This window comes from Diabrotica virgifera, chromosome 4 (genome assembly GCF_917563875.1).
Source record: "Diabrotica virgifera virgifera chromosome 4, PGI_DIABVI_V3a".
In the NCBI taxonomy this organism is placed as follows: Eukaryota; Metazoa; Arthropoda; class Insecta; order Coleoptera; family Chrysomelidae; genus Diabrotica; species Diabrotica virgifera.
The window spans coordinates 264,860,154-264,875,768 of record NC_065446.1 but is presented as its reverse complement, the minus strand read 5'-3'; the positions used below and the strand labels follow the sequence as shown (position 1 = coordinate 264,875,768).

The window sequence follows — 15,615 nt, the reverse complement described above, 5'->3', positions numbered from 1 at the left end:
AGACCAAGCCAAGTATATAAAAACGTTTTAAAATTACCTAAATTCACGCAACAATTAATACGTGTACCTGCAATACTGTTTGCCTAGCATCAACATTTTATTAAAAACGAAGATATTTCACAAAATTGATAATAGGACTTTTCATTCACAGTCATTTGTTTCGAGCTTCTGTCATAATATGTCGTATAATCCGTGTATATTAATATTGTACACATATTATACAAACAAAAGATGTAGATCTTTGAAACACTCAGTGATCAAAAGATCCAAAGTTGATGGTTTGGACGACCACTCGTACGAAAACAAACAAATGAAATAGAGAATGCGGAAAAATCCCCTTACGAATAATTCACACATCCACTACTTTTTTCCAACCCGAAGTAGTGGATGTGTGAATTATTCGTAAGGGGATTTTTCCGCATTCTCTATTTCATTTGTTTCTTTTCATATTATACAACATATGACAGAAGCTCGAAACAAATGACAATCGATGAAAAGCCCTATAATAAATAGATGAAAATTTTTGTATATTTCTGTTTTCTTCTATTTCTGTATGAAATTTCGAGCAAATTAACCACAATAAGAAAAAAACCGTTGATGTACTCACCCTAGTTAAATAAATAGTCCTAGGTGTAATATGTATATTCATTAAATAATATACAATCCTAGCTTGCACATGCCCTTCGTGTTTATGCACCACAACCTTTTCACCGGTGTTATATATTTTCATGAACGATATGTCCTTTTCAGCAACCTCATCTAAGGGATCATATTTCTCTTGGTAGTGCTGTATTCTTTGCAGGAAATCGGTTAGAACGGCATCTTTATTTATATTTGCATAATCGGGACTGCTAACCTTTACTTCCATTATGTTCTGTTCTATTATATTCGGATCATCACAAATCTACAAAAGAAAAAACTGGAGAAACTTATACTAACACAGTAAGGGATAATATTGAAACGGTGCCAAAAACACAATCATTCCAACCTATTATTTTCCTAAATTATATTCGAATTAAAAAAAACTTATTTTATTACCACCCTGGTATATAGAAGATCTCAAGCTTGTCTATTCCTGATAGAGAGTGCATATTCATGTTTGGAGTTGATGTTTATCTAGAACAGAGTTTCCCAACCGGTGGGTCGCGACCCACTAGTGGGTCGCGGACTGATTTCAGATGGGTCGCGCCGTGACTCTTACAGTAGCTGAGTAGAGTACAGTGACCGTGTAATTTATTTTATTCTATCATCATGGGAGAGGGATGGGTGGCGAATATGAAAAAATATTAGAAAGTGGGTCGTCAGACATAAAAGTTTGGGAACCACTGATCTAGAACATGAGTAATAAATCCGCCGGCAAAAGATTTGTTATTTTTCTGGCTACTGAAATCCGTGAGACTGTCTGATGCGAAGCTATGGATTATGTCAAGTGACTATCCTGTATTATTGTGGACTGATCAGTTCTACATGTGAACTTGTTGGTATCTAAGAACATCCGACCTTTTTGTTTATCCTTTTCTATTGGTTAGATTGCTGTCTACATTCGTTACACTGCCAAAGAAATCCAATGCAAAAGAATGTTCAGAACATCGAACAATATCTTTAATGAGCCATCTACTAAAGATATTTCTAAAAATCATCCACAACCGAGTTTATCAAAAGTTACAGTCAGATATTAGTAATACACAGATGGGGTTCAGAAAAGGACTAGGTACTCGAGAAGCTCTCTTCGGTTTGAATGTTCTTACACAAAGATGCCTAGACGTTAATCAAGAAGTACATGCATGTTTTATCGATTTTGAAAAAGCGTTTGACAGAGTACGCCACGATAGGCTAAGAGACATTCTTGAAAGAAAAGACATAGATAATAAAGATCTGCGAATAATTCTCAACTTATATTGGAATCAGAAAGCTAACATCAAAATAGAAAACGAGATATCAAAAGCAATAGAAATACGTAGAGGAGTAAGACAGGGATGCATTTTGTCACCACTGCTATTTAATCTATATAGTGAAAGCATCTGTCAGGAAGCCCTTTTGCAAGCAAATGAAGGAATCGTAATCAATGGAGAGGTTGTAAATAATATTCGATACGCAGACGACACTGTACTAGTTGCAAGAACAGTAGAAGAATTACAACGATTACTTACAAACATAAATATTGCTTGCAACAATTATGACATAAACATTAATATCAAAAAAACCAAGTATATGGTCTTCAGTAAAATCATGACACAACCAGCACATATTAGTATAAACGGCATTCAAATTGAAAAAGTATCAAGTTATAAATACTTGGGAACTTTAATAAACGAAACTGGAGACCAAAACAATGAAATAAAAAGACGTATCGAAATTGCCAGGGCCACCTTCATAAAGATGAGAAAATTCTTCTGCAACAGAGATATAAGCATCCCTCTACGATTAAGAATGCTAAGTGGCTACGTATTTAACACGCTATTATACGGTGTAGAGGCCTGGACTCTCAAACAGAACAACATAAAAAATATTGAAAATTTCGAGATGTGGGGCTACCGTCGAATGCTGAAGATAAGTTGGGTTGAAAGAATCACAAATCTTGAAGTAATACGAAGGATAGGAAGAGACCCAGAAATTTTATTAACGATAAAACGAAGAAAACTCGAGTATTTAGGTCACCTGATGAGAGGTCATAAATACGCATTACTTCAAAATATAATGCAAGGAAAAATAGAAGGAAAACGGAATCCAGGCCGTAGAAGAACGTCGTGGATGCGGAATTGAAGAGAGTGGTTTGGCTGCACCACTAATGAACTTTTTAGGTCAGCTGTAAACAAAGTCAGGGTAGCCTTGATGATTTCCAATCTCCGATAGGAGTGGCACAAGAAGAAGAAGATTGGTTAGAACAATAACCTGGTCATGGAGTGGGTTTGTTTTAGAATATGCTTTGATTTTTCTATTGGTCAATGGTAAATGGAAGGAATGGTTGATTCTTTTCATTGGTTAAAGGATGAGTGGGATGTAGTAGGAGAGACAGAGTGTGTTTAAGCTGTGAGATTCAGGATCAGGAGCTACTAGTTACAGTTCGTAGAGTGAGGAGCTAGAATTCCTTGTGGAAAGTGACAAGGAATGATATGTGTAGTTTTGAAAACAATAACGGTATATACAGTTGTAAAGTAACGCATAAATTCATTATTAGCTAAATAAACAACATTATTAGAAATTCCCGAAACAGGTCGATTTTTATATTACGATTTTTTGACGTACATATATATCTTACTAGTGACGTCATCTATCTGGGCGTGATGGCACAATCGATGATTTTTTTAAATGAGAATAGGGGTCGTGTGATAGCTCATTTGAAAGGGTATTCAATTCTCTATTCAGTAATATAAGCATAAACATAATTAACTTTACAGGGTGTCCAAAAAAATATTTTAAATTTAATTAATTGACACAAAAAGAAGAATGTGCGCAATTTATTTAATTCAAAATCCATTTTACTGCTGTCAGTAAACAGAAATAAAATGTTTATTTGAGAAATAAACATTGCTTTTCGCTTAAATCAAATGTTCAAATTGCCAAGAGGCAGGTGGGTGGCAGCTTGAACATATAATTTAAGCGAAAAGTAATGTTTATTTATTGAATAAACATTTTATTTCTGTTTTCTGTTAACAGAAAATGTAATTTGAATTAAAATAATTACGCAAATTCTTCTTTTTGGGTCAAATAATTTAATTAAATTTTTTTTTGATACCCTGTATAAATAATTATGATAATGTTTATATTATTGAATAGAGAATTTAATTACCTTCCAAATGAGCCAGGACACGGTTCCTATTCTGATTAAAAAAAATTATCGATTACGTCATCATGTCCAGACGGATGAAGTCACTAGTATTACAATAAATATGCGAAAAAATCATAAATTAAAATCAAAAATCAATCTGTTTCGGGAATTTTTAATAATATTGTTTATTTAGCTAATAAGGAATGTATGCGTTACTTTATGGACGCACTGTACTTATATAAAAAGCAACTAGATTTTAAGTTAGTCTAAAAAAATATATTTGTAGGGTTGAATACATAAACGTTATAAATTCATCGTGTTTTAGTGTCCAGAAAACTTGAGATACCTAAATTAAAATAAAAATGACAATACCAAAGTAGAAATTGAACTATATATATATACTTACTGATTCGACAAAAAACAGCTTGAAACCCATCTTATTAACGACCTCATCGTGTATCAACTTCCTACGATCTAGCGTCGAGTTGGTAGCATCAAAAACAGCAACTTCCCCACCTTCTTCCAACCACTGTCCTACGTCAGCCAGGGCTTCCAGCGCACACTGCTGTCTTATGGCCATCGCCTCCTGGTTATCTGGTCTAAAGAAGTCGTGGTTTTGATAGGCAGTTGTGGCGTGCCTTCGGTACTCGCCTAGATTGAATACTCTCGTGTTGATGCCTATCCAATTCAGGTATCTGGATAACTTCTTGGAAATGTAGGTTTTTCCCCGGGCCGGGAGTCCCACCATGGCGATCACATGTGGAGTGTTGACGTAATTGGCTCGTTCTCCTACAATACAAAAACAAAACACACTTAGTACGTATGCAACATATATGTAAATGAATAATAAAAGCCGGTCTTTGTTAGAATGTTATAATACTCGTCTATCGACTCCATTAGATGTCTATACAAACGCATAACATTTCATGTTAAGCGTGTTTTTACCGAACAATCAAACAATAAACAAAACGGTGTTATGTTAAGGCCATGGGTACATAATTCGCAAATATTTTACGGCTATCCCTACTTTTTCTGTCTTTACACGGCAAATTACGTGTAGTAAAATTCACACTGGTATGGATATGTAAACATTACTAGAATGTCATTCTACTTGAAAATGTCATCATTAAGTTAAAGAGATGGCTTTTGAATGTTCTTGGATAACTGTTATTTTTTGTATAATTGCAAATTATTAATTCATTTAATAAATGTGATAATTTTTTCACTAACTATGTATTCAGTGATGGTAATCATTTATAAATGTACAACAAAAACCCATACTCAATCGAGAAAAGAGAAAAATTGTTAAAGTGATTTTTTAATAATATATTGTTACTATAGAACGCTTACAATTTTGAACATCTTTAACAGCAAAATACTTGGATCACAGAATATATTATCCTGATGTATTCTCTGCTTAGATCTTCCACAAATAATACACAATAAATAACTTTTTATTAAGTTCACGTCTTAAATTAATTATTTATCAAATACACTATATATCAATATTATTTAATCAACAACTCAAAATATTCCCGATGCCATGTCAAATATTTAAAATTGTCACTAATTGTCAATGTTTGACTGACAATATTCGATTCGACTAAGTGCGTTGTAAGACAAAGATAGATTTGGAAAATATTACCACGGATATGGTGTCCATTTTTTTCGAATCCTGAAAAAACTAATAAATACTTTTAAAAAATTTAAACGCAGAATGAAAGAATAAATTATTACCGAGGGCCAAAAGTCAAAAGTCCCTTAGAATAAATAAAAAGTTTATTTTGAATGAGATATTTGAAATTAAAAATCACACTAAATTTTCTCTTAGTTTTTCACCCCTGTAACTTATTAAAATAAACATTATAGAAGTTCTCAGGGACTCTCGGCTCTCGCTAATAACGTAATCTTTCATTCTGCGTTTAAATTTTTTAAAAATACTTATTAGTTTTCTCAGGATTCGAAAAAAATGAATCCCCATTTGAATAGCATTGCAGCCGAAAATACGTACTCATCCTCTTAAAGGAGAATATGTATTTTGGACATTTGTGATCAAGAATTTGATCTGTGCACTATGTCTGCTTGAGTTTTCAATGAGGTGCGTTCTAAAAAAAATGAGTATAGTATTAAACGTCAGAACAAGCAGCCCAAATTGTAGGTTTAATTGAAGATGGATGATCGCAGCAATATCTTGCTGATGTTATGGGAATCCAGCAATCCAGCGTTTCAAGAGTTTTAAGAAGGTATAGAGAAAGTAGAGGATACACAAGAAGACCAGTTCCAGGACGTCCAGGTTCACGAACTCCACAGATGAACGTTATTTACATCTGCAGACTTTGTGTACACATCATGTTACAGGTAGACAACTGCGAAATAATCTTTCCACAGCCCGTAAAGTGTCAATTCGATTAGAAACAGATTAAGAGAATTTAGAATCAGAGCAAAAATGCCTGCTATTGTTCCACTGTTAACGATGGCACACCGTATGGCACGTTTAAATTTTGCACCAGAACATATCGATTGGAATATTAACAACTGGGCTAATATTCTTTCTATTGATGAGTCAAGATTTGCACTTTGTGGATCCGACAGTGCAAAGTATCGTATCTTCTAAAGCCAAATTATATTTAAAGTAGTATGGCGTTTATGAGTATTCCATGCAAGCTACGCTCCATGAGATAAATCGAAAAAATAGCAGTACAGAAACTCTAAAACGTTTGGGCTGAATCAATAGACAAATCAAGTTAATGAAGAGTGCCACAGGGACGTAACTACCATTGGGGCAACCGGGGCAGTGCCCGGGGCCCCCGGCCAAGGGGGCCATTTTGGTTGGCAGTGCATAGATTTTAACGAGGAAAATAAAAATATGTATTTTAAAAGTCGATTCCAACGAAACATTTTTAAATGACACAATTTTAAAAAGACCTTACAGGGGCACCCTAGACGTCAACATAAAGTTAATTTTTCACTGGGGAAATTAGTCTTTTCGACTAAAATGCAATTGGAATGGAACACGGGCCCTGAGGCCTGAGATGAATTAAAAGAGCAATATGTAGGTACAAGAAACTTTAGTTATGGAATGCATTAAAATGCGTTTTCAAGGGGTTAAATATCAAACATTTTCCGGACCCCTCTTCCACTAGGGGGCCCCAGATCACGTTTGTCCCGGGGCCCCCACATCGTACTTATGTACGTCCCTGGAGTGCCAGTTAATTTTTGGTTAGGCAATAAATTAGGTATGGTCTGAAGATAGAGTAGTAATAATCATTCTTCTACATAAAATGAATAAATATAAAAGTCAAAGTTCACTTCATTAGTTATCTATAAAAATTTGCGGATCTAAGTAATATTTGCGCGCGCATATAGTTGACGATACGAATGGATTAAAGTATCTCTATTAAATTGTAATCTATTTTATATTTAAACAAAAATTGTCTAAAAATATTCCACCAATACGAACCTATGTGAACAGAAAAAGCCCTCGCAATTCCGCGTTTTCTTGCGTGCGAATGGTTCAGAGGCATGTCCAACACTTTTCTCTTTTTCACACAAAAATAATGTTACGTCACCACAGAAAACACGACCACCCCGGCTATGGTCCCTAAAACATGTGTACTCGTGCTGCTCAATTCAAAAGTATACTATTATCAACCAACATTTATTTAAACAATGATTGTGACTGAAGTGTGTGAAGTTTATATCTTGTTACTTTTCAAGATATTACCTCATTGAACCTCGGGTTATATACATTTTTATATTTTTTGCTCGACCTCGACAACGAGTTTAACGTTCAGACGTATTTTTATGATTCTAATGTGAATGTGTGTTGGTGCTCATGCCTCGGTTATGCATTCAAGACAGAACGTTCGTTCGTCATATTATGTAGTAGAGATATTTTTGTTTTTCGCCAGATAAATATAGATTAGTACGAGGGCGTCTTCAAAATTTTAGAAAGATTACTAATCGACATGTAGTAGAGCTTATTATATCGGACAAACAGATACTTATATCGATTCATCATCATTCAATCTTCGCTTGCCCACTGCTGGACATAGATCTCCCTCATAATTTTCAATTTGCTTCGATCTTGTGCCTCTTGCATCCAATTCCTATGACAACGCTTTAGTCCATCAGCCCAACGTGTTGGTGGACGACCTCTGCTTCGGTAGGCATCATCTCTTGCTTGGTCTCCATTCCAGTATCCGATTTTTCCATCTATTATCTGCATTCGAGCCATATGACCTACCCAGTTCCATTTCAGTGTTGCTACTCTCTGGCAAACACACTGATTAAAGGTTTTTCTTTTAAGGCATATTGGTATGTCAGACGATTTGAAAATATGGTTCAGCTTGCCGAAGGTTGCCCAAGTCAGTCTTATACGAACAAGAAGCTCAACGGTTTGGTTATCTTTTCCTATGCGAATCTCATGACCTAGGCACAGCATAATAAACGAAACCAGCAAGGACACTCCCTGATGCCGCCTTTGAAGTTGAAAAGTACAGGGTCGCCATTTTTCGCGTAGTACATCTCAGTGGTGATGTGATGTGCTGGTTCATCAGTGTTGCCGATGTCACCAACTTTATTACCCGTAAGAGATTCTTTTTGAATAATTTCTGGAATTTATGCAAAAGATTAACAATACAATCGCCATTCATCGTCAATATTTTGTGTTATGTCCCAATTATTGACATAATTCCCACAGGCATACGTATAAAATCAGTGGCGGCTCGTATAACTTTAGGAAGGTAGTGCCAGAATCCGGGCAGCTGCCTAAATTTTTTGTGGCGGTTTTACGATATGGTCAAAAAGGATATAAAATATAAATAGAGTATCACGATAAGCTGAATTTAATTGGGTTTTTATATTTAACTTACCAAGCATTGAAAAGCTAAAAACGTTATTCATGTGCACTTTAGATTTTTTATGGGATTTCAATTTCTCCCATATATGTACAAGATCATCGGTGCCTTTGTTTGACCAAGTCTCGTCACCTCCAAACAAAACGCATACAAAACAGAAGAGTTTATTAGTTTGCTCGCAACCACACAACCAGCTATTTTTATCATAAATAATTTTATTAAACTTACAACAGCGAAGTTTTTGTCCATTTCCACTTTGTTTTTCAATTTTTAAATCGGGTAAAGGCCGACCGAGTTCTTTAATTTGTAGTTTTTTTTTCTAACGAAAAACCACCAAAAGAGTTTTTTAATATACTAATTTGATTCATTGTCAATAAATAAATTAAACGTAGAAAATAATCAAAATATTATTTTTATACCTACGACACCCACGATCACAACGCACTAACTAATAATTACAAATTAAAAAATATAGTAGAGTATAAACACAAATATACAATACAGTAGTAGACAATAAACACAATAGCGTCAAGCGAACGCGTAAAGAAACTAGAAATATGTAGATCTAAAACATTGTATCTTAAGATCCACTAACTTCCTTTTCGAGATTTCGAGCCTGGCACGGAGACTCCAATTTAAACGTATGTTAAAAGTGCAATAACGCTCTCTCTCTGTCACTTACACAGGATGCTCATACAATCTTTCTCTTTTCTCACGAGCCACTATGCCGTTCGGCACTGGGATTTTTATGATTTTCATCCTTTATCCGGTCAGCTGTGGGTGGCCAGAGTCGGTAGATTTGCATTGCGCTACACAGTTGCCAGATTTGATATAATTTATAAAAATAAAGAGAAATATTCACAAAAAAAATAAACAGGCATTAAAATGTTTTTAAGATAAAAAATATGTTTCTGCATAGTTAGCAAGGTAGTGCCATGGCTCTATGGCACTACCTCGCGGGCCGCCACTGTATAAAATTATGTTAAAAAATATGAATGTCATAGAAGTTAAGTAAATCTGATAATTATGTATAAATCGGCAACACTGTCGATTTTCTACATTGTCTGGTACTACGCACAAAATGGCCGACGATCTGCGCAGTAATAGTGCGCGAACTTTTCCCGCCTACTAATAGTGTGTCACTGCTGTTGCGTTTTCTATGCTGTGACCTAGGTATTTATAGACCATTACCTGATCTATGGATCTTGTTCCTACGCATATATTTATCAACGCTGACTACAAGATTGGTCATCATCTAGGCTAGGTTTTAGATATATTTATTTTCAATCCCCCTTCTAGCGAGGAAAGGTAGAGCTGATTTAAAACTTCTTTGGCCTCATCTATCCTGTCAGCTATTAGTACAATATCATCTGCAAACCTTAGATGGCTAAGCTTTGCTCCGTTTATGTTTATGCCCTTTGCGTTTCGGTGATATGGTGTCCCCTTGGCATAACGTTAAGAGATTGGGTAAGAAACGAAGAAATTGGTAGACGAAGTGGTGTAGAAGACATTATAAAACACATAGCCAAAATTAAATGGAAGTGGGCAGGACACGTCGCTAGAATGAGAGATGATAGATAGACTAAAAAAATCCTGGAGTGGAGACCGAGAGCGGATAGACGAAACCCGGGAAGACCACCCACAAGATGGACTGACGACATAAAGAGGATTTGTACCAACTGGATTGCAGCAGCGCAGGATAGATCTGAATAGAAGTTTTTCGAGGAGGCCTATGTTCAGCAGAGGACGACTATGGGCTGATGATGATGGTGTCCCTTTGACGTACTCCACGTTGTATCGGGAATTTCTGGGTTTGACCATCACCCACTCTAACACTGGCTGTTGCGTTTTGGTATACCTATGTGTTTAATTATATTTATATACCGATAGTCAATTCGGCATTCTGTCAAGGCTTTCAACATTTTTTGTTGATTTACGGTGTCAAAGGCCTTTTCATAGTACACAAATATTAAAGCTAGTGGTTTATTATATTCAGTGCATGTTTCTACAGGGTGGTGAATTGGAAAACGGGCCATAGGAAGCTCAATGTAAAATTCTAAACTGTTGAATTCCTGCTTCACTAATTATTCTACATCAAAAGACATGAGAAACTGTTTGTAGAGGATTGAAATCTTTATTGAAAACACATGTTAGATTTGTTCTACGAATTGAACACATTCCAAAATTTTGTAAAATATAAATTTTATCAAAGTATTTGCCAAATTTAGGCCACACACAGGTTGCCTTCGGTCACAATGAAATTGTTATAATATTAACAATATTTTGAACTGTCAGTATTTTTATTTTATCGTTTTTATTGTTTAAAAAACAATAAAGTCGAAAAGATGTCCTCAGTTGAGGAGAAAGAAGTAGTAATAATAAAGATGTTTTATTCAGTCAATAGTTTGCGTACTGTCAGAAATAGTAACGTGTGGCCTTACTTTTACGCACTTAGTTATGGCAAATGTATTCTATTTTTCAAAATTTTGGACTCTGTTTAAATCGTAGAACAGTTTTAACTTTTGTTTTTAACACAGATTTTAATCCTCTACAAATAGTTGTTCATGACTTTTGATGTAAAATAATTAGGGAAGCAGGAATTCAACAATTTAAATTTTAGATTGAGTTTCCTATGGCCCGTTTTTAAATTCACCACCCGGTATAAGATTGTTTATTACCAGTAGGTGATCATTTGTGCCATAGCATTTTCTAAAAATCTGCCTCTTCTATGTGCTGATAAAATTCCAATCTATTTTTTAGTCGTTCCGTAATAATTATTATTTTTGTAAATAGTTTATAAATATGGGAAAGTATGGACTTGTGGGCCTGTACTTTCTGAGGTCGGTAGCATCACCTTTTTTATGAAGTATGATAATTTCTGCGTTATGCCACTGAGTTGGTGTTACCGCTTCCTGCAGACATCTAGTGAATAGTTTGGCAAGGACCTGCCATAATCTTTTTCCAGCCACTTTCAAGGCATGTGCCTTGAAAGTAGTTATTACCCGTATGCGAGTCAATGGTGAATATTAAATTCCTCATTTTATATAAAAAAAAATGCACAATAACTACCTCTTAAAACCCACCACATTTCATTTGCATATCTTAACCGGTTTTAAAACAATAAATAAATTGTCCGTTTGTAAGAAAAATTTCAACACCCCCTATCTCGGAAACGAAGCATTTGTGGACATACGTTTATAAAGCAAACTCTTATTATTTTTTCATGCAGAATTACCCCGTAAAGTTTGCCATATTTATTTAAAAACACCCTGTATTGACGAAAAACAAGGCTAGTTGCTAAAGTACCTAACTTTTTTATTATCCAACAAGCGAATGAGTCAAAGAACAGAATTTTAAGAAAACATGAGGCTATAGTTTCTGAGTGAGTTTCTGCCTTTAGGCTTATAACATATTACAAAATCACTAAAATCGGACAAGTTTAGGAAATTCGAGACATCAAAAATGACTTATTTAATAGAAGAAAATATTTATATTTTATATGTGTTCCTTTAAATTGAAGGTGTGTATTATATATGTATTAAATTAATAAAGTAACTTTATCAACCACTTCCGTTCACTGAATGAAAGATACTACCATATCTTTACAATTATTTCTACACTTTTACGCGTCTAAAAGAATAAAAAGCGTCAAAGTGGCTCACCTGCTGGCCCAAATGTTTCCTTCATTAAAAATCTCCAACCCAGGGATCTAGTGGATGCAATAGATGTGAGTGAGGCTTTGGGAGATATTGCTACAGACATTTTTATACTGCTACGATTTCAAATCACCAAAAGATTGTACACATAAATACGTGGATAGTGATCCTTAAACGCACACGTCAGTTTACAATGAATTGACAGAAATTAATAGCCCAGTAAATGAACGGGAAATACGGTGATACCATACCGTGTCATTTTCAGGGTCAACTCCGAATTGCATCAAAATTTGAACTTAGGTTCTCCTTACCCTCCACTTCAAAATTGAACTTGTGCCGTTAGTTGCTTTTACTTGGGGGGCGACACTCCTTCTCGGGGATGAAAAAACGTACGTTCAAGTTATATGTCCGGAAATTGATAAATTTACTAAATCTAAGTAACTTTTATTCGATAGAGTTTAATAAAATCAATACTTTTCGAGATATTTGTGAGTGACAATATGTATTTTTCAATAAAAAAAACTACGTTTTCAGGTGGCTTTTCGCAAATAACTCAAAAAGTAAGTATTTTATAGAAAAAAAAAGTCTTAGCAAAAATATAGCTTATAAAAAAAAACGAAAAAAATGGTGTACTCAGGAAGTCTATAAACTCAGCAAAAGTCAAAAGATCATGAAAACTATGTTCTTATTCGTCAAATTCCAAATCGAATATTTCAAGATGAAATAACCAAAAAATAAAGCACTTTTCGGAAAAACCATTAAAACTTTTTTAAAGTGTTTAAAAAAGATTTATTCTTATTGTTTATAAAAGTTTCCAGCATCAAAACTAATGGAGTTACGCTCAAAATAAAGTTGGCCCCTTTTTTTGCTAAAAAAAAATCGTGAAAACCTCATTCTATTTAGCACCTCCAAATGAACTTAATCGTTACCGCTTTACAAATAATTTACTTTAGGTACTTATATATTTTTTATATAATCTGTAAGTTTCACCGGTTGAAAGTGCTCATTTTTAGTGCTTTATTGTTGAAAATGCTTGAACGAGTCACTAATCACGAGAGTATGCAAACTTTTAACAGTCATATCTTAACCAATATTTGTCTTACAGAAAAATAAAATGAAACGATCACATTTACAAAATCAAAACCTACATTTTTTTACTCTGAGATTTTTCGTATCACTTTACTTTTTAAGTTATTTTGCAAAAAGAGCATTTTTTCAAAATTTTAGAAATAGTACATTGTTTACCGGGTAGGAAAAGCTTAACATTCCTGGACGACTGTGAAGATTGCTAAGTCGAGGCGCAAGCCGAGACTTAGCAACACAGAGTCCAGGAATGTGGCTTTTCCTACGAGGTAAACATACTATTTTTCCGCAAATCGTTTAAAATTCGACAGATATTGATTGATTTAAAAAAAAAACGCGATAATTTTATTCCCAAATAAATGGTGCTTTGAAATTCCTAATAAAATTACTTGGGTTACTATGGAAACGTATTGAGGTTGAATTGTCAAACTTGACGCTTATAAATTTAATTGCTGGTGTTCTCGAAAGTAAAATGATAAGTGATGATGAAATTTCCATTCCTGGGACTCCTCCAGAGCTGGTTGAGGCAGTGAATACTGCTTCATTAGAATTATTGCCAAAGAAATCAAGAGAAAAGTACGAAAATGCATACAGACGTTTTATGGATTATTAATAATTTTCTATCATTTATGTAGAACACTAACAACTGTACGGAAATATCATTTCCTTACAGTAAGGAAATGACATTTCCTTACAGTAAGGAAGTCCTGACTTTTTCTTTAAGAAATTTTGACAGGAATGTCAAAATTTCCTGGCGATTTGCGGAAAACAATTTTTTTCTACAAAACCAAATTTGTTCAAAAATTAGCATTTCGAACCGGTCAAACTTGCAGATCGTATAAGCAATACACATATAAAGTAAATGATAACGCGGTAACGATTTTATTTTATTTAGGGTTCTAAATATGAGAAGATTTTCACGATTTTTTTTTACCAAAAAAAAAAGGGACCGACTTTATTTTGAACGTACCTAACTCGCTTTATTTTGATGCTAGAAACTTTTATAAAAAATAAAAAGAAAGCTTTTTTAAACATTTTAAAAAGTTTTAATGAGTTTTTCCTGAAATTGCTTCATTTTTTGGTCATTTCACATTAAAATATTCGATTTGGAATTTGACGAATAAGATCGTATTTGTCATGAGTTACAACTTTGCTTTTACTGAGTTTATAGACTTCATGAATACACCATTTTTTCATTTCTTTGTAAGCTATATTTTTGCTAAGGATATTTTTTTTGATAAAATACTTACTTTTTGAATTATGTTTCGAAGTTGACCCTGAAAATTACACTTCAAGACGGCCATTTACTGGGCTATAAGTAATCAAACACAAGGAATATGAAGTAAATAAAAAAAAATAAAAATTCATTCGTTTAAAAGTTTAAACCATTGTATACTTTTTTAAATACATCTTTGTAATTATTATAAATTATTATGTATAATAGAAATTTGATTCCTTTTAGATAACTTTTTTGGACAGCTGATTATGTCGATTGAAATGTTGGTTGTCTATCTTTCAGTAGCGATCAATATTTCGTCCTGGAGATACGAGGATTGATCAATATATTTCAAAACTCCATACAAACTTACGATTTTCTTCTTAGCCATTAATAAATTAACAAATTTTTCGAGAAAAAGATATTTTCTGCCGAAAAAACTAAATAATATTGTTTTGTCGTCACTTAATTCATATATGTAATTATAAAATGCTATTACATAATAATACTCTGGCATATAATTCATATCTATTGTTTAAAGATTTGCATTCTAATATAAAATAAATATAAAAAGTAGATTTACTGAATATTTAAATAAAGCATTCCAAATAAAATATAAATACTAATCACAAAAAATATCGCATAATTTTTGAAACAGAAAATTTAAAAATACTTAGTTTTTAATTTTTAGCAGAATGTTATTATACTAGTCTATCGTCTTCTTTAGGTGTCTACAAACCAATAACATTTCAAGTTGAAGCATGTTTTTGCAGAAAAAAAAAACAGTAACAAAACGTTGTTAAAGGAGAATATTTATTTTGGACATTTGTGTTCGAAAATTTGATCTGTGGACTATGTCTGCTTGAGTTTTCAATAAGGAGGTGCGTTGTTACAAAAAAAAATGAGTAATATGTATAACGTCAGAAAAAGCAGCCCAAATTGGAGCTTTAATAATTATATCTACAATTATTGTACATGGACAGTCGTAGCAATATATTGCTGATGGGAATCCACTAATCCAGCGTTTCAAGT

General features: G+C 33.7%; 1 protein-coding gene across 6 annotated transcripts in view; it reads right to left on the bottom strand.

Annotated features, from left to right (window-relative positions):
* LOC114325166 (6-phosphofructo-2-kinase/fructose-2,6-bisphosphatase) overlaps nt 1-15,615 on the bottom strand; it is a 103,638-nt gene that overhangs the window by 25,007 nt on the left and 63,016 nt on the right. For 4 of the 6 annotated variants that reach the window (XM_028273151.2, XM_028273146.2, XM_028273170.2 and 1 more), the window contains exons 2-3: nt 4,176-4,558; nt 608-904 (exon numbers count right to left, since the gene is read on the bottom strand). In XM_028273151.2, coding sequence (XP_028128952.1) covers nt 608-904; nt 4,176-4,558 — 680 coding nt within the window. Of the gene's footprint in view, nt 1-607; nt 905-4,175; nt 4,559-7,229; nt 7,525-12,290; nt 12,484-15,615 lie in introns of those variants that run through there. The other 2 variants (XM_028273161.2, XM_028273178.2) reach the window with 2 other exon arrangements.